This window comes from Gekko japonicus, unplaced genomic scaffold (assembly GCF_001447785.1).
Source record: "Gekko japonicus isolate JY-2015 unplaced genomic scaffold, Gekko_japonicus_V1.1 scaffold391, whole genome shotgun sequence".
NCBI classification, from domain to species: Eukaryota; Metazoa; Chordata; class Lepidosauria; order Squamata; family Gekkonidae; genus Gekko; species Gekko japonicus.
Genome location: NW_015174286.1, coordinates 863,008 through 882,238, shown reverse-complemented (window position 1 = coordinate 882,238; position 19,231 = coordinate 863,008). Strand labels below are relative to the sequence as shown.

Sequence of the window (19,231 nt, the reverse complement as noted above, 5' to 3'; positions counted from 1 at the left end):
AATGTATTGTGTAAATTGCCAATAACCATTTACAGTGATAGTACTTCTGCTAGACAGCTAGCTGATAACCAAGGAATACATACCCGCAGTAAACACATTATTGTCAGATATCAAAATGTGAGAGCAGCAGTGTGCAGGAAGTTTGTTGTATTGAGACAATGTAATTAGGTTGCACGGGATCTCTGTTTCCTACAGTTTTGTGGGTTTTTTGCCATGAAGTATAAATGGTTAGAAAAGTTTTAACCAAAGAAAAGTAGATAAAAGACTCTAAAATGTTTGTATACAAATGGTTATGTATATATGAAAACCAATAAAAATAATTTAAAAAGAGAGAGAGAGATAGGCATTCTAAAGGCAAGGTGCCACCACTGAAAAAAACCCTGTCTCTGGTCTCCTTCCACCTCACTTCCACCAGACAGGGATGTCAGTATATAAAACTATAACTGCAAGCTGTCAGTCTGCCAGGTGACAGTGAATGCTAGATCTAGATGATCTAAGTTGACAGCCAGTAGGTCACATGACATGGTGATTGCAGGGAGGTTGCATCAGCCTTTGCACGAAGCACCATGACTTGGCAAATATGTAAATAGCTGTTATGTGATTGGTTGTTGTAAATATAAATGTAGTGCTGAACAGTGCTGTTCATCTCTTCTATGGGATCAGTTGCCTGCGCAGCACCTTGTCAGAGAGTACCACGATTTTGGACTCAGAGAGACTGTAAATATACTCCAGTGTGTAAATAAACTGTAAATACTTTTACTACTCTGCTATATGGAGCGTTCTTCTATACTGTCAGTATGGTGGCCCGGGATTGATGCGGAGATCGAGACATGGGTCCGGGGGTGTAAAATATGCCAAGAAGTCCGCCCTAGCCCTCTGAGCGCCCCAACACAGCAGTGGGAGTCCACCCACAAACCGTGGTCCCAGCTTCATGTAGTTTTTGCCGGCCCATTCCAGGGGCTGTTGTTCTTAATAACGGTCGACTCATACTCCAAGTGGTTGGAAATCAGCCCCGTGTCCACCATGTCCTCCAAAGCCGTTATAAGGTCCCTCCGCCGGATCTTTTCCACACACAGGCTGCCGGACACGATCATGTCCTATAACTGGGCCGCATTTACATCGGCTGAGTTCCAGGACTTTCTCCAGAGGAATCTGATCAGACACATAAGATTGGTCCCCTTCCACCCTGCGACCAACGGCCAGGCAGAAAGGATGGTCAGGACGGCCAAGGACGCCCTTTGCAGAATAACTGACGGGGACTGGGAGTTATGGATTGCCCAATTCCTCCTAATGCAGAGCCCTGAACACAGTCTCTGGCCACAGCCCGGCAGAGCTTCTGATGGGCCACCACCCCGTGACCCTCCTGGACCGGCTTCACCCAGACTGCAAACCCAACTTCTGGAAACTAGTAGAGGACCGAAAAGCACCAAGAGGGTTCTTCCCAGGAGAGCCCATCTATTTTTAAAACTTCGAAACGGGCCCTCCCTGGGTAGCCAGCCGAATCATTAAACCCACTGGCCCAGTGTCGTATGAGGTTGCCGTGGAAGGGGACAGACTACTAAGGAAACATGTTGACCAACTACGGCAGCGATTAACCCCCAAAGCCGGGATGCCATCACAGATATCTAACGAACCAGAGACCCCCACCCAGAGAGAACCAAGCCAAGCTGCCGCTGACCCAGAGGTCCCGCCACCGCAGCAACAACTACAACAGCTACCCCAGACTCCTCAGCCCAAAAGAACCACCACAGACTCAGTGCCAGCCCCCAGGCGATCTCTCAGGGAGCGCCGGACCCCTACATATCTGAGGGACTACATTAGTAGTGACGGAACTATGGGGGGAGGGGTGTTATGTCTTCTGATACTGCCTGATGCCAGACAGAGGCAGCTAGAGCTTCAATCTCTGAGGCCACAGACCAGCCGGTCCTGGAGGGCATCCTCGAGGTCTGGGAAGTTGCAGTGGCGGGCGATATGGAGAAGCGGTGTGTCGAACGCTGAGATGGACTTGGTGGCAGTCCGGTTTCTTGAGTGGAATGCATGGCGGGCTGTGATGACTGACAGCTTAGGTGAGAAGTGCGCCTTCAGTCAGTCCTGGATGGTTTGATACTCCGTGTCCTTGAGCTCCGCTGGGGCAAGAAGCGAGCAAGCGATCTCGTAAGTCGTTTGGCCACAGACGTCGGAAAAAGTAGCATGCTTCATCTCGGCCTCCCTGATGCCAGAGGATTTCAGGCAGAACTCGAACCGGCCGAGGTAGGACTCCCAGTCCTCTGCGGAGACGTTGAACTTGTCGAAGTGTCCTGGAGCAGCCATGGTCTCTGGAGCAGTGTGATGCGCGGGGATTTGGGGCTCAGTGCATGGTGTGGTGCTGGCTGGAGCTGGCTCGCTCATCAGGATCCCATCCTCATCGTCAGTATAATATACTGAGTTCAAGACGTGTTTAGTGATCTGCTCATATTTATTTAGTTTTTTCGGTTAACTTAAAGACAAACTCTGCAGGGCTGAGCCCTGCTTATAGTGGTGCAAAACAACACCCCCCTACATACACACACTCCCCATGATTGGCTATGTACAGTGTAACCCTAAATCAATAGGTCCATCCCAGGATCCTGGCGGCCCATTGTTCAGGTACCTCATGCTCAGACTATTCCCGGTGCTGTCCTGGATCAATACATAACACCTTTCCTTACTCCCACCAAATGTTTTCAGAAAATGGGGGGGAGGCAGGTGAGACTTTTGGCCAACAGGGCTTCTGATTGGTCATCGGATTGGCTGTGCAGAATTTTTTAAAAAAATATATTTTATTTAATTATTAAAAAACAAAAAACAAAACAGACACAGACATCAAGTATACACCCCTCTCCCCATAAAGAAGAACAACCTACAGTGTACCCATAACAACAGTAAAAAAGAGAGAAAAGGAAAGAAAAAAATCTGAAAAGCAAGCATATTAAGGCATTGGTAGAGAGCTCAACATTCAGCTTAAATACAAAAAGAAAGAATTCTTTTCCCTTCTTTTTTCTTTTTCTATAAACATGAATAATTAATGTATAATTACAACATGATTAAAGTATATATAGAGAGGCTTATTTAACTTTATCCCGTAATCTGAAGGGCTTAAACATACTTTGGGTATTGTTATGAGTTGTGTATAAAATAAAATTGTGCCATATTTCAAAAAAGTCTACAGTTTTGGCTTTGGATTTGATTATTCTAATTTGACACAACACAACAAACCTTTATTGGCATAACAATTCTAATTTGATTTGTTAATTTTTCAGCTATTGCAATCTGCCATAACTCAGAATACCATGCGTGTAGTGTTAATAATTCCACGGCTTTCCAGCTTTTAGCAACTGTCCTGCACGCTGCCATTAGCATAAACACTATTAGATCTTTAGAAGTAACCTTTTCATTTTGTTTCTCCCAAATTGTTAGTAGGGCCAAAGCTGGTAGCTGTGCAGAATTTTTAAAAGTTGCTTCAAGAGAAGGTACCACTACAGCTCAAAGATCTTTACTGCATGACTTAAGGTAAGCTGCATGTATGCAATAAAATACTAAGCAATACATTCATTTTAAAACAGCTTTGGCCTGAAATGTTGAAGAGTTACTGAGTTAAACATAACCTCAATCCCTGACATTTTGTGGTTGGCTGCAGCTCCCGCAGCAACCATTTGGTGATTGTGCCCACCGTGTGTCAGAATTCCAAAGGAGCCTGCCAGTTCTAAAATGTTTGGGATCCTTCATTTAGACTCAGTAACGGGGGGTCTGCTGTGCACAAATCAGTTTGAATTTTGGCTTCAGCAATGGACGGAAACGTCTTCTAAGGAGCATTTTTCTAGGATTACTTTTAAAAGGTAAAGGTTCCCTTGCTCGAAAGCCAGTCGAATCCATCTCTAGGGTTGCGGTGCTCATCTCCGTTTCAAAGCCGAAGAGCCAGCACTGTCCGAAGACGTTTCCGTGGTCATGTGGCCGGCATGACTAAACACCAAGGCGCATGGAACGCTGTTACCTTCCCCCTGAAGTGGTACCTACGGTATTTATCTACTTGCAGTTTCTTGCTTTCGAACTGCTAGGTTGGCATTACTTTCAATAACAGGCCACATGTGTTGTCTTTGTTGTTTATTGGTTTAACTGCGGTTGTATATTTTACTGCATGTTTATCTAAACTGCTTAGAGCCTGTGACAGCTAACATTCCCAAATAAATGAATTCAGCCACTGCTTTAGACATTATAACCCTTTTAGGGGAAAAAATAATTGTAGTGCAGACAGAAAGCATACCTTTTTACTGTCATTCTCTGTGGGCGTCCGTAAATTGAGGTTAGCCTGAAACAAAATAAGTACATTATCAGGTCAGATAGAATAATGCATTATTTTAATTCATCCCTATTAATGACAGTTGAGTTGGGGCACATTTCTCACCTCTGTCTCTTGTTACTGTTTTTCGCAGTTACAATTATATCCACCAGAAAAATACAAAGGGTAAAATATTCATATTCCTTTGTTTACCTTTGTAATGCAGAAAAAATCATGTGAGTTATTAACTATTAATCCATTTAAATACTAGCTTGCTCTGAATGTTATACCCAGCTTCCAATTCTGAGCTTTCTATAATTATGGAAGATCAGCGTATACACAAGAGGCTTGTGCACAGTACTGGGTTTGCATGTAATTTCCATGGGCTGGCATTTGCACTTGTGAATGGCAAAATGAATTCAAGCATCCCCATCAGAGTCCCCCCCCCCCTTTTCAGGAACGCAGAATATCAGGACTGAGTCTTTGACTCAAACTATGTGTTCTACGAGGGGGAGGGGGTTGTGTTTTTTTTTAACCCAAAGCAGTCATACGGGCTGTAAGTTTAAGCTGAGGGAGTGTACCAGAGGAATGTCACTGACCCCATTCTCCTCTATTCCTTTTCCAACTCAAAACTGGGGGAACTGGAAGCCAGACTAATCCTATATCTTTCCCAGCAAATGAAAAAGCAGTTTGGGGAGAATGATTTTGAGATAGAAAAGGACTGGGGGAATCAATTTTTCCTTCTGTTAGCTCAGACACAACCCATATAGGTGGCTTTGGGCTTTAAAAAGGTATGGATGAAATAATCTCAAAACCACAGGTATCAAGTAGTTTTGATCCTTCATTTTGTATATTTTGCTCTTTGCACCCCACTTTATCTCCAGCTTGGCACAAAGGGGGAAGAAGCAAATAAACTAAACTAACATATGCCTTTTTAATTGCCCAGGCCTACCAAGATGCATTCTTCTCAAAGCTGTTTTCATGTCAATTTTCTGTGATGTGTGCTTCATTTTTCTTGGAACTGCTCCAGTGTTTTTTTCAATAAACAGTAACAACTATCACTTAAAGAAAACACTCAGCAAATACACAACAGGAGCCACTTGGGGTTCGTTTGTCCAGGTCTGCAAGTTTGCTCTTAATTTACATTTGCTGTGGGAAGCACGGCAAAATTATTGCCATACGTAACACCTCTCAGTTTATCCTTTAGAGAAATGGGGGCAAAAGCTAGCAGGCAGGGGTGTGCAATGGCAAAGCAGAGGCTTTGAAGAAAACAAAGAGGTGCTTCACATGAATTATATTACCTGGAGAAAGCCAATTGGCTGCTCCAAGATCTTGACCACTCACTGAGATAGAACTTTATTAGGATATGCAACACAGGACACGTCCATTTCAGTTGGGTTACAGAAAGTGATCATTCAGAGAGGCCCTGCTTCTGCCCACTACAACTCTGTCCTAAATATTGTTTTACAGTTTGACCATTGCAGAAGAGTAGAGAGAATGAGCTCTTCTATTCTGTCTTCACATGATTACAGGCCTGCAGAGCACAGCTCATCAACTATCTTGCTAGCTACCTAGTGCCATTGACTAAGCAATATAGATGAAAAATAAACTGGAGACTTTTATTACTTTCTCCTTGAGTGGTTAAGACGCTGAACTGCAGGCTGTGGAAGGTCGGTAGTTCAACAGTTCGAGACCTGAGTGTGCCGCATGACGGAGTGAGCTCCCGTCTCTAGTTACAGCTCCTGCCAACCTAGCAGTTCGAAAGCAAGTAATTGCAAGTAGATAAATAGGTACCACTTCAGTGGGAAGGTAACAGCATTCCGTGCGCTTTGGTGTTTAGTCATGCCGGCCACATGACCACGGAAATGTCTTCGGACAGTGCTGGCTCTTCGGCTTTGAAACGGAGATGAGCACCGCAACCCTAGAGTAGGATTCGACTGGCTTTTGAGCAAGGGGACCTTTACCTTTACCTTGAACAAATACTGTTTGAAATAGGCCCTCAGAAAGGTCAAGACAACAACTTTTGTGACCAAACAGACAGACAAGGGGGGATGGGTCACGTTCAGGTTTTTGCTTTTATTAAACAAAGGAGAATGTTAGCTGATTTTTTGCTTTTATTCACTGAACAATAACATTAACCACCTTAAATGTTTAAATCTTGAAGCAAAGAACTTTACCCAGAGAATTTATGTTGCTGCTCTCTCCCTCCACCATAAGCAGTTGCACTCATTTCCATTCCTCTGCACCTCATCAGCATGGCATAAACAAAACTAACTGTGGCCCCAGGGTATGCCTGGGAGGCTTGAGATACAGCAGCAGCCTTACTGAAGCTAAGCACAGCTGGGCCTCATCAGTACCTGGATAGGAGACCCTCCGGGGAATCTTATGGAAGCCACACTGCATTACATGGTGAAAGACGGGGGTGGGGGATATACAGATAATAAATAAAATAAAATAAAATAAAATAAAACTATGACATGGCAGGAGAAATTAATAGTGGGGAAACTGCATCTTCTGGGGATTTTAAATCTCTCTTTACTGATACATGGTCTTGAATGTCCAAATCCTGTTGTCAGTAATATATATCTAGATATACCCAGTTATCCATGAAAATCACATATTCCTTTAAATCCATCTTTTAAAAACTATTATCTGCAAGCTTTATCATGCATCTGAACATTGCTCACGCATTCAGAACAGACGAGATGGGGACCCGCGATACTCGCGGGGGGGGAAGAGCTCCGTCTCCTCCATCCCCGGGGGGGGGGGGAGAAGAGCTCCGTCTCATCCATCCCCCCCGCTCGATGTCCCGAGGAGGCGGCGGCGGCGGCGAGGCCAGTCCTCCCCCCGCCCGCCTGGCCCCGAGGAGACAGCGGCGGCGCAGCAGCGGCACGGTCACTTGCACTTTCGGGGGGGTTTAAACATCCCCCCGAAATTTTTTTCTACTTTTAGCATTTTTGTGCACACGTGGGGACTGGCCCACGTGTGCACAAACCTCCCCCCCCAAGTGCCCCCGGAGCGCTGATTTAGCGATCCGCACTCCGGGGGCAACTTGGCTATTAGATATATAGATGCTTATAACATTTCCCAAAGCAACACATCCAGTCTGGTCTTTCCTCATCTTTGCTAACTGTATTGTTTCTATGCTTTTGGGTAGAACAGGAGACAAGGCTCTGAAGCAGGAGTTAACATAAGAACATAAGAGAAGCCATGTTGGATCAGGCCAGTGGCCCATCCAGTCCAACACTCTGTGACACACAGTGGCCAAAGCCCAGGTGCTATCAGGAGGACCACTAAGTGGGGCCAGAACTCCAGAAGCTCTCCCACTCTTGCCCCACCCAGCACCAAGAATACAGAGCATCACTGCCCCCTAAATTCTATGACCTTGGGAATAATTATACTACTGCCATTTATAATCAGAAATTAATGGGAATGTGAAAAGAGCACTGCAGCAGGTTGAGCCAGGTGGCCCCTCTGGTGGCATGCCTGCACCTATGTTGTCACCAAGGCCTGGCCAACACTGCAGGGGACACTTGGGGCAGATTGCTACTGGCCATCTGAGGCCATCCAGGTTAGTGGAAACTGGGGATTTTTGTGCAAATTAAAGGGGTAATTGGCGCTATTTATAATATGAGGTTTTGAAGAACAGTTTCCTGTTAAGGTGGAGAATTCTAACTTGTCACCTGTTCTTGGCATCTATGGCTGTCAGCTATGCTGCCATGGGGGTGGGGAGGTTCGTTCTCTTCTAATTGCCTTTGCATTCCTTATGTGCCTTTTTGCTGCTACGATGGTTATCTCTAAGTATTGCAGGTGGTGATGTTGATGTCTGGTTTTCTTGGGAACCGTTTCGTTCCCAGCTTCAGTGCTAAACAGCCGAAGCGCTATCTCCTGCACGTGGGAGGATGACTAATTGGCCAGGGCAGTGGGTGTGTGTGCATACGAATTCCCTTTATCCTATTGTGCCCCATGGGCAGCCATCATTCTTAACAGTGCCTGTGTTAATGCATCTATAGCTCTTCAATAAAGTATTACCTTTCATGAAAGCGTGTACTACGTTGTTGGCTGTGGGTTCTGACAATGGCTCAGTCTCACACATGAATTTGTATATATCTAGTAAAAAAAACCCATCTACATTTGATGATGCCAAATACAGACATCTTCTCTCTGAAGGACTATGTCAGGAATTCTCATTGGAGCTGGGCTGAGTGATGAGCTTTAATGTTTCCATTACAAATGCCCTCAAGCCATTTATCTTCATCCCCTAGAGGCGTCATCCTGTCATCCTGTTTGGGTAGATATAAGTGCTGGTGCCACTACAACAGGTAATGTGATTTCTATGCATGATATTCTTCTTGCCAAAAAACTAGAGTTGACATGATCAGTGTTTACTTTTTAGAAAAAAGAGGCATGGGGTTCAAATCTGTCTGGAAACACCAGCCTTGTATGGGAAAGTTCTTTCCAGTAACCTCTGATATGTTAGGTGTCTCTCCTGTCACTCAATGATAGAAATACAGTCCGCACCTGCTCAGAAGCTCTTTATTCTATTCCTGTGTCACATGATTAAGCTCTTGCACTGAAAATAGATTAAGCCCGGACTATGATAATACTTACAAATCTTGTTTCTCGTCCCGCTGGTCTCTGTAAAGCTGTAGATGTCTGTAAGCAAAGATTAATCAAAAGAATAAAATAGTGGCAGCAAGTATCAGGCATGTTTTACCATTCTATTGATTTTTTTTTTGCCAGTCACTGTTCTTTCATTATTAATTGAGCAATATAGTTACTATGCATATTTATTTAATCAACAGTTTTAAATGTGTTCAAAAGATGTTAAACCATAGTGCTCAGATGTCAAAAGTAAATTGTGATTTGTTCCTGATATTTGTGACGGACTGTTGAGGATTAACATCTAACAGAGTCTGAGAATCTTTTGAGTGACAGATTCTGTTACCAAAAGTTTTGTATTAATTTGGGTTCCAGATTTCAAATAGGACATTGTTTTTATTATCCTGACCCAAAATTTTAGGTATAATTATGGCTTGGATACGTCTGAATGCACCCCCTACTAAAGACTTAGTGGTTTAGCAATGCCATCCAAAGCAGGAGTACTCAGACTCCTACTCAGGTCTATTCAATGGGGCTTACTCCCAGGAAAATTCACTTAGGGTTGCACAGTAAGAAGCCTTCATTTTTTAAAAGTGCCACAATCCAGACATAACAACAAACTAAGGTTTAACTGAACTTCCTATAAGTTTCCTTGTTTATATTTCTCAACCAGGAAGTCCTCAATCTCAGCACAGCCTTTTTGGGGCAGAAGGAGGAAACGTGACTATAAGGATTTCAGGCTAATCTGTCTGATAAATATATTGTGGTTTGCTTATGATATCGGAATGCAGCCAGTATATATATTTTAAAAGACAATTGGGACCCATTGATGATCAGAAGCAATGGAGCATATACCAACCACAGATAGAAATAGATTTTTGTTTCATTTGGTAACTAAGGCCATATAAAGGTTACACCACACAAGTTCCCCACACAGCAATCACATGGCTCTTCTCCTCCCTGCTATGGAGTTTCTAATGCACCAGAACCAATATTGCAAGAAAGTGGCAGGACTTTCAACATTCAGCCTGGCTTTTCCCAGTTGACCTTCCTTCCCTTTTACTTCTCTTTCCTCCCTCATGTAGCTCTTCTGTAACTCACACACACACACACACACACACACACACAAAACCTTTATTGGCATGAAAGCACAAAACATCATGGAAATACGGTAACATACTAAGAAGCATCAGTCACTTACACTTGGCTATTCAAGCCTCGTCTTCTGATTGCATAATATAAAAATTTTGCAACAGCCTCCATTATTTCGCAATTAGAAGGAAACAGAAGAAAGTGAACAATTGAGTCATCTGAATGCCAGCTCTTACCCTCTAGAAGTGGAGTAATAAAACAAGATCGGATATCCCTATAAAGGGGGCAATGAAGTATGGTGTGTGTAGTGGATTCTATATCTTTTAGAGAGCAAGGGCAAAGTCTGTCTAGATATGGTATCTGGTGGTACCTCCCTAAAAGCGCCTCTGATGGCAGAACATTGCTCTGCGATCATGTGGGGCTGTTAAACTTGACAGATACTTTGCAGTAGAGTCTTCTGTAACTCTAGTTGCAAAGATGTGGGAAGGGGTCTGTTTCAGTTTTTGGGACCAACTAAATTGAGGACCTTTATGAAGAACAGTCTCATACTTGTTTTTCTATCCAATAAAGCTATCGATCCCTATGCCCTATGTAATATGCACCCTGATAGAGATTGTAAAAGTGACTGTCTTACCTTGCCTGCATCTAAAGCCAACAGGTTCTGCAAGGACCTTGGGGAAGAATCATGTTGATGCTGGGGGAAAAATGAGTTGCAAATAATAGCTACTGAAGTACAGAAACCAAAAAGGTAAAAGGAAGGATGTAAATCGAGGCTTTAGATATTGAAGTACCGTAGCCAGTGGGTCCTGTAAGACTTCATCAATTGCAGCACACAGCTCTTCAGTTTGTTGTCTCAGCTGGGCAGGGGAACAGATCTAAGAAGTTGGTTTCAGAGACATCATTAGCTCCATGCATCTCCATTCCAAACTCAAAATGCATTTGTATCACTCTGTCGTATGATCTGCTGCTTTAATTACTAAAATCGGCTTGTGTTACATAAATACTGTGTCTTGACTACCCATTCTCTTCTCAGTCCTTTCCCCACTTGGTTTTAACACTTCCTTCAACAGGTACAAAGGGTAACATTTTTGTAAGTCACCAGATGTAAACCCCTCTCTGGTGTTGGCAGTCTTGAGAAGTCAGAAGGATTTTTCATCCTTCCTTGATTCTTAGCTCCTTTCCTCATTTTCTGTCGCTTCATCCTTTCATCTCTCTATGCCTATTTTTCTCAGGGTTGCATGCAGCCTGCCCATTTGTCATGCAAAGTTCTCTCTATAAGGGAGGGGCCAATGTTCAGGGACATTCTACCTGTGTTGTATGTAGAAACACCCAGTATTCAATCTCTGGTCTCTCCGGTTCCAAAAGATGTCAGAAGGATGGGAATGACATTTCTCTGCCCAAGACCCCAGACATCTGCTACCAGTCAGAATGACCAGTACTGAGCTAGGCAGACCAATGGTCTGATTTGGTAGAAGGCAGCTTCACATATGCAGATATTCCCCCTAAATCCCCAATCTTGACTGCAATGGTAGCAAGATGCTTTCCCCCAGTTTCTTTAGTTTTTTTAAAGGTGCTTAGAATGAATACCAATCTGCCTACAACAGTTGGAGACAGCATATGTCTTGTGGGACCCCCAGTTATGTGAAAACACAAGGCATTTAATTAGTGACGAACAATTCTGATAAAAGAAACAATATTACAAATGGAGATATGAGAAGAAATCAGTGCATTTCGTAGGGATAGTCTGAATAGAGTAAGTTAAAGATGGAGAGTCACCTCTGAATGTGTGTCCAAAGTGCTTTCTTCACCTTCTGGTTCATTAAGTGCCTAGAGGTAAATTGAAATTAAGACAAGATTGAGAAAAAAATTAAAATATTAAAGTACTGATACAATTTGCTATTTTACTTATTAATTTATTCCCATCATTACTATCCCATCCATTCATCAAACAACTCCATGTGCCCAACATGTGAGGCACAAAATAAAAGTTAAACAGCCAACAAAACCAGCATCATCATATTAGGGGGGCACACATACGGTGCTGTAGTTTGACCAACCTCCTGAATTATTCCTGTTGATTTCTAGCCCGCCTTACTATCTACTTTAAATACAGGCCACACATTTAGAGCCAGAATCTTAAGAAAAACAAGAAATCAGTCAGATTGGAGCATTATTGACTTTTGTTTGTTTTGTCAGCAATCAACAAGTGGTAAAGCTTGGCATTCAAACTGACAATCTCACTTCCTGTCACATGCTGATTGCTTCCAGGTTCTTGCTAGGCAACGGTTTGCAGTTATGGACCACAGAGAAGAGGACAGAGTCTTCAGGGATCCCGCAAAGTCTGTCTCAGATGCTGCTTTACTCAGCTTAATACTGGAGAGACAAATAAGTTCCACTTGCTAAGGTCTCCTTATTATCAGGTCTGCCTTGACCTGCATGGCACAGGCTTGCCCAATCTTGGAAGCTAAGTAGGGTCAGCCCTGGTTAGTATTTGTATAGGAGACCCCCAAGGAAGCCCAGGATAACTATGCAGAGGCAGGCAATAGCAACCCCCCACTGAATGTCTCTTGCCCTGAAAACCCTACAGGGTCACCCTTAGTCAGTTACCACTTGACGACACTTTCCACCGCCAAGACTCAAGTTTGATGTTGTCTTTATGTTTTAAATTTCATTTTATTTTGCCATATCAAGAAGACTCAAAACAGCAAGGAGTTGGTGAAGCCATCCAAGCAAATTTGTGTATATATTTAAGTTTAACCCCAATATTTTGTAAAAAGAGCACTTAACATCTACTTTTCTAAAAAGCCTGTTCAGTGTACCTTAACTGCTACAAAGCTGAACTGGACAACCACATTCGGAGCCTGCTATAACATCACAGAGGATTTGTGTTCTATTAAGTTAATGTTTATGCCCATTAATACACAACCAGTCTTCTGTCTCCTACTGAGAGTAGTTCCCTATCAGCAGCTCCTGATAAGCAGCACTGCTGGACAAAAGCCTTTCAAGGCAGCAGACTGTGTACAGAAAGTACAAAACAGCAAGACAGCACATTATCTCTTCGGAATAATTCTAACACCTTATACAGTTGTTCGGCCTGAACTGGAAAGAATCGGTATTTTAAATCTTCACAGTTAACCAAACTTTCTTTCTGCACAAGCACTGTATTTGCTATTTTCACTGGGTACAATAAATTCACTTTTACTCTTCCTTTGCTCACTGTAGGATGTTTTTCATGCTTTGTCAAAAGAGACCCAGGCAGTACTGCAACAAAAGCAGCTGAAAGACTATATAACAATATACAAAGAGGTGACCCATCATTGAAAAGGGCCAAGTGGGGGTTATTCTATTAAAATATAATTACTTGTGACCAGATGAAGTAGGTTTATTTCAGTGAATTGAGATAATCTACTGTAGAACACAATGAGTATATAGCCACAGCAATTTCTAGGTCATTTGAAATTAATTCCTTGGCATGCCTGCAAAATCATCCTTTGAAAAATTCCTTTTTGGGGGGAGGGGGAGATAAATCTGTGCTGAACCATTTAATGTGAACATTGCAGAGCTTTGCCCTGAATAGCACAGTCATGTTAGAATGCCAGGATGCCTGCTGTTTGATACAGCCAGGTCTGCTGAGATGGGAAGTGGACTTGGATGAGAAAATTCTGGGGGCCATGTGATTTATTTTCATATTATGTATGGGCTCGGCCTGAGTGGTGCGAGGAAGGACCAAAGAGAATCTTTGATTGGAGCACTTGGTAGCCCTATCTAGTCCTGGACCCACTGAGGCAAATATTGCATATTTACCTACATATTGGCATGGATGCTACCACACCACTGAGCAAATCCTGAAGCCTTCCTTCAGCCTACCTAGATTTTATCCAGTTAAAGTAGGTCTTCCTCCAGTGGAAGAGCCACGTAAATTGCAGGAAGCCTCCTTGAAAATAAAGTCCCTCCAGCTTTCAGTTTTGGGTAAGATATGTGCCATATGAGGTCCCAAGCAACAAAACTAAGAAACATGGTTTTTACATGGCATTCATCTTGGTAAGCCACAAGTTGTATAGGTCTGAGACAGTGCTTAACCTGAAACCGAAAGTTTCAGAAGTATTTTTGTTTTTTAAAAAACCCAGACTATTCTTAATTATGAAGTAAACAGGAATAAACTGTGAAACATGCAAACGTTTGAAGAAAGACAGACCTTCTGCTCCAGAAGCAATGTGTTAGTTGGGATTGCTGCAAAGACCTTGTAGCTTGCCTTGATCTTGTGCGGCTACAAATCAGAAGCCAAAAAGAGACAAATTAATGTGGCAAAATAGGCCCCATGGGTCTAAAATATTACCTTCTTCCTTCTTTCCTGTTGTCCAAGTCTCCAATCAGCCAGCTGGCTAGCTGGCTGACTGGGGTAGAAAGTCTGTCTAAGACGTTTTCTGTTCCAAGTTTTTTGCCACTGCCACTGGCCTGCAATTGGACGCGGAACATGATTCCCCTTCCCCAAAAAAGGTAGGAGGCAGAGGCAGCAAGAGACTTGGAGGTGGAAGTACTCAGGACAGGCTTTTTACTTCATGGCTGTCTCACTTCTCCACACATCACGGAGCTGATCAGGAGTGAATGGTTCACCTCCACCTCCTCCTACTCCTCCTTTGGTGTGCTCCTGCTGCTTCCCCCTCCCCTCCCACCCACTGTCACCACTTCTCTCACTCTCCAAGAAATGCAACTTTCTCCCAATGCCTCTTTCCTTCTCCAAGCTGCCACTGTTTTTCTGGGTTTTTCTGCAGTCTTAGTAACTGTCCTAGATTGGAGAAAAATCCCCTCTCTATGTACAGTCCAGTTGTTTGGATTTTTTGATCCTTACTCTGGGGCCAAGTTCAGAATTAGATATATAAATATGGTCATACTTTTCACATGTTACAAACAAATAGCAATATTTATGTATATGTGAAAATATACAAAGTATATGTGTATGTGAAAATGTACAAATAACAACATTAATGTAATTAGAGTCCACGTGGAGCTCATTTCAAGCTTGGATAAGACCATGCAGCCCTCTTGCACAATTTTTTTTCTTTTGGTCTACACAGGTGATAGGGTCAACTGACTAAAAGTGAAGGCCAGTCAGGTTAGGTATGAGTTCCACTTAGTGCTTCCTTGGCACTAGTTCTGATCTGGCACTGATAGTTTGGTAGTACAAATGTAATGAAGAGCAGAGGAAAAGTGATAAAGAAAAACATGTTTTGCTCTCTTTTTTCCTAGTTTGTAACCGCAACTGCTTTCCCCTCCTATTTCTATGTACTTGTCAATAAAATGAATGGAATTGAATAGATCAGACTGCAAGCAGCCTTTGGTCTAGATAGTTTTGACTCTGTGCTTTTCTCTGTACAGGTGCAATTCAAACTGCCAATGTTAAAGACTAGACATTGCTTCTTTTCTAGGTATTTTTACAAGCAGAAAACAAAGGACAGTACTAAAATACAAATTTAGCGTGGGGGGGGGGTTTACATTCATTTCCTTGCTTCCCACTCTTTTCCTCCAGTTCTTGTCCTTAGCATTCTATTATCTGTAGTTATCAGAGTCAGAGTGCAGAAATTCTCAAAATACAAACCTCAGACTTTAAGAAGAAATAAATGGCAGCAATAAAGATTCACAAGCTACTGATTAGTCTAAGGTGCTCCTGGACTTCTCCTCATTTATGCTGCCACAGGCTAACATGGCTGCCTCTCTAGATTACTGTGTACTGACAAGCTTGGATCTTACGACTGATTCTGTATGCACAATGTGAGACTGCTTTGTGCAGCATTGCACACTTGCACCATCAAATGGATGATAAATGCTGTTATGCAAGAGGCATGCTGGTGAGTGAAGGCGGGCTAATTTAAAGGCAGCACTGGCTGAGCCAAAAGAACCCACCCATGCAATGTTGCACCTGCACAACCTCTCATGATTGTACAAAGCAGATATGCATGCTTAGTTAGCATCCCATGTAAAACATTTTGGGGTGGTGGTGGTGGTGATACTGAAATTCCCATATTCCTTCAAAAGTCTCCCATAATGAGAACATATTTCCACTTATTGCAAGAGTCAATGTGTTAAAAAGACAGGTGAGGAAATGTGCACATTTGAAGCTACTTGTTTGTATCCCCTCTAGCAATTTTGGCCATTCCTCCCCATGTTCAGAACCAGAAACCCTCTGAATGCCAGTGTTGGGAAGCAACTATCAGGGAGGGGGGACTTCATGCTCTGTCTGTAGGCTTCCCAGGAACAACTGTTTGGCCACTTTGTGAAACAGGATGCTGAACTAGATGGACCACTGGACAAATTCAGGAGAGCTACTCTTATATTTTCAGTGCTGAAAACACAGCAGCACAGTAAACAAGGTAAAAGATGAGAGTACAAAACAGAACCAATAGATTTCCCCCCAAAATGCAATGTTCAAACTCATTTATAAACAAGTCCATTAAGGCGGTAATATTAAGATTTGAAATTACCTAGGATACTTCTTGAAGGAAGGAGGCAATTCACATGGGACTCACAGTGCAGCAGCATGCCTGACACACACATGACACATCAGTACTGATCATCTTAATGGTTATCCTTGCTTGGACAAATAGTAAATCAAGGCTGTTAGTTCCAAAGGTGGACTGATATAAATATAACTTGCAGTTTGGTACCATTTAAAACAGACATGTCAAACATACAGCCCAGCGGGTATAACTGGCCCATCCTGGGCTCTTATCTGACCCGCCAGCACCCGGAGGGGAACCAGTCGGAATGTGGACTGGAAAGGCCTATATTAAGGTACTATGCCTCCTGTTGAGGTCCCTCCCTTCCTCAAACATGGGCCCTCCCTGGGGTTTTACCCCAGATCTCCAGGAATTGCTCAACCTGGAGTTGACAACCATAAGGGATAAGGAGAGCTGGTTTGACCTTGAGCTTTCTGCAGCCAGCCCCCTTGGGGCCTGCCTGCTGCCCTCGGCCAATGTGCCAGGCCAGGCCATGCTGCTTGTGGCTGCCTCCTCCTCCTCCTACAGCCAGAGTGCATTGGGCTCCTGCATCTGCTGCCCTAGGCTGCTGGACAGATGGCTGGCTGTTCATGTGTGGCAGGCAGAATCTCTTTGGTCCCACCTCCCCAAGCCTAACCAAGTGGCTTCCCACTTGCAGGCAGCCCAGGGAAGGCACCTGGGGGCACAGGTGCCTGTGGAAAACTGTAAGCGTATAAATGGAATGACTGGCCAGGTGGGGTACACACTGTGCAGCAGCCCAGGTGAGAGAAAAAAGGCCAGTGCTTATGTAAGGGGCGCAGTGTGTGCAGAACGCTACGGGTCAGGGGCAGAGGAGGGTGAACTGGAGCCTGCTAACCTGCTGACCCAAATGTGTGTGGCTTATCTCCTGCCTCCCTCCCTCAGCAGAGTGGGGAGGATTAAATAAGAGGAAAAGGTGAAATGTACACTCCCCAGGCTCCCAGCATGCAAGTGCTTATTATGTAACTGTCTGAATGGAAGTGAGGGATGGGGGGTTAGGTAAAAGTCAGGGACAGGAGCAGCCATTCAGAAAAGTGCACTGGGTTTGCCCATGACAGAGGCAGGTGCTGGATGTGTGTCTGTGGGCTTGCACATGGGGAGTAATATTTTGGGTGGTTGGATAATGCTGTGGAACTGGCAGGAAATAAAAGTCTGCAAAAGGTAATTAAAGTGGAGCTGGCATCTTGGGAGAATGGCAGAGCTTGAAGATTGCTTGTGGTACTGGTGAGTATCTCAGTTCCCCTTATTCACACTTGTTGCTGGACTTTAACAGAGTGAAGGGTGGGATTGTGCAGCTGCCTCACCCCCCTCCCACCTCCACCCACCCCAAAGCCTGTTGATCATAGCAGTTTCTTTAAGGCAGGGCTTATTGGGTTCCCCTAGTTGATGCCACTTGGCTACCTGTCTTTGTCTGCCACACCTGCAGCAATGGAATGCAGCCCTTCATGCTCCAGCTCATCAAAAGTTTCTGAAATGTGTTAGTCTTTAAAGAGACATGAGAGTCTTTGGTTGTTGCCCCTTGATAGTCAGACAAGAGCTCTCTGTGCTGTGCAAACTTTCTTGTGCATATCTAGCAAAGGGTGGTTAGTTAGGTGCTGAGGAGGGCTGTGGGACATAGTCAGTGGGGAAATATCTCCAGTATCTGGCATTACATTTTATGGCACCCATGGCCCGGCCTCACAAAGTGACATTTATGTCAGATCTGGCCCTTGTTACAAACAAGTTTGACATGTCTGATTTAAAACCTATTTAGCATTACCGAAATAAATCAGCTGGGGGGAGGGCTGCCCTCTGAACAATTTCATAATCGGAACTATATGGTATGTGTCATGTGAGCTGGGTCAGGGGACCTCAAACCAGACTTGCAGTCACACATATGATTGGGGAGCTCACCTTCAAAGTGCTCAGGTGCTCAATGCAGTCTGGGAACACTGTGCAGGGAAAGGAGGAGCTTCAGAATTCCCTCCCATGCCATTTTACCCAAGTGGGAACAGCTGTGGGAGGGCCTGCTTATGTGACTGAGTACACATGGAGACTGCAAGAGCACCCCTGCCCCCTACAGAGTGTTCCCAAGCTGCATCAAGCAAGAGAGCCCTTTGGAAGGTGAGCTGCCCTATCTTATATGTTGGAGGGGGGATCCCCAAGCCAACTCACGTCACATCTATTGTGTAGTTCAGTCATGAAGTTGAATATCAGTTTACCCTATTAAACTGGGACGTCAAGAAAAGTCTTATGATCATTTACCCCCAAGAAACCATTTTGATAATGCATGTGTATAAACTGACAGATTCACATACTTCTCTAAACAGAATAATGTGGTCTAGATATATGGAGGGGCTGTGACTCAGTGGTTGAGCTTGGCATGGAGAGGGTACCAGGTTCAACCACTGGCATCTCCAGTGAAAAGGATCAGAAAGTCAGTGATGTGAAAGACCTCAGCCTGAGATCCTGGAGAGCTGTTGCTAGCCTAAGTACTGACCTTGGTGGACCAATGGTCCCATTCATTATAAAGCAGCTTTTTGTGTCATGAGTTCAGTCCTTAGTGATGTAAATATTAGATCTACTAAGTGGGGAAATTGGTATCAAATGTCCAGATGGTCCATATAGATTTGGTGCTGAAACTGATGATAACTCCAGGCCAGAATTATATCAGCCCAAGAGATTTTATAGATTTGTAGAAGATAATGCCAAGTTTAAAATCAAAATATATCCAGCAGCACTCAGATCTTTC

At 43.7% G+C, this 19,231-nt stretch overlaps 1 protein-coding gene across 3 annotated transcripts in view; it reads right to left on the bottom strand.

Annotated features, from left to right (window-relative positions):
- MLIP (muscular LMNA-interacting protein) overlaps window positions 1-19,231 on the bottom strand; it is a 121,798-nt gene that overhangs the window by 27,287 nt on the left and 75,280 nt on the right. For all 3 annotated transcript variants that reach the window (XM_015423988.1, XM_015423986.1, XM_015423987.1), the window contains 6 exons: window positions 14,184-14,255; window positions 11,765-11,815; window positions 10,780-10,863; window positions 10,623-10,682; window positions 8,906-8,950; window positions 4,280-4,324 (listed from right to left, as the gene is read on the bottom strand). In XM_015423988.1, the coding sequence (XP_015279474.1) occupies window positions 4,280-4,324; window positions 8,906-8,950; window positions 10,623-10,682; window positions 10,780-10,863; window positions 11,765-11,815; window positions 14,184-14,255 (357 nt within the window). The remainder of the gene's footprint in view (window positions 1-4,279; window positions 4,325-8,905; window positions 8,951-10,622; window positions 10,683-10,779; window positions 10,864-11,764; window positions 11,816-14,183; window positions 14,256-19,231) is intronic.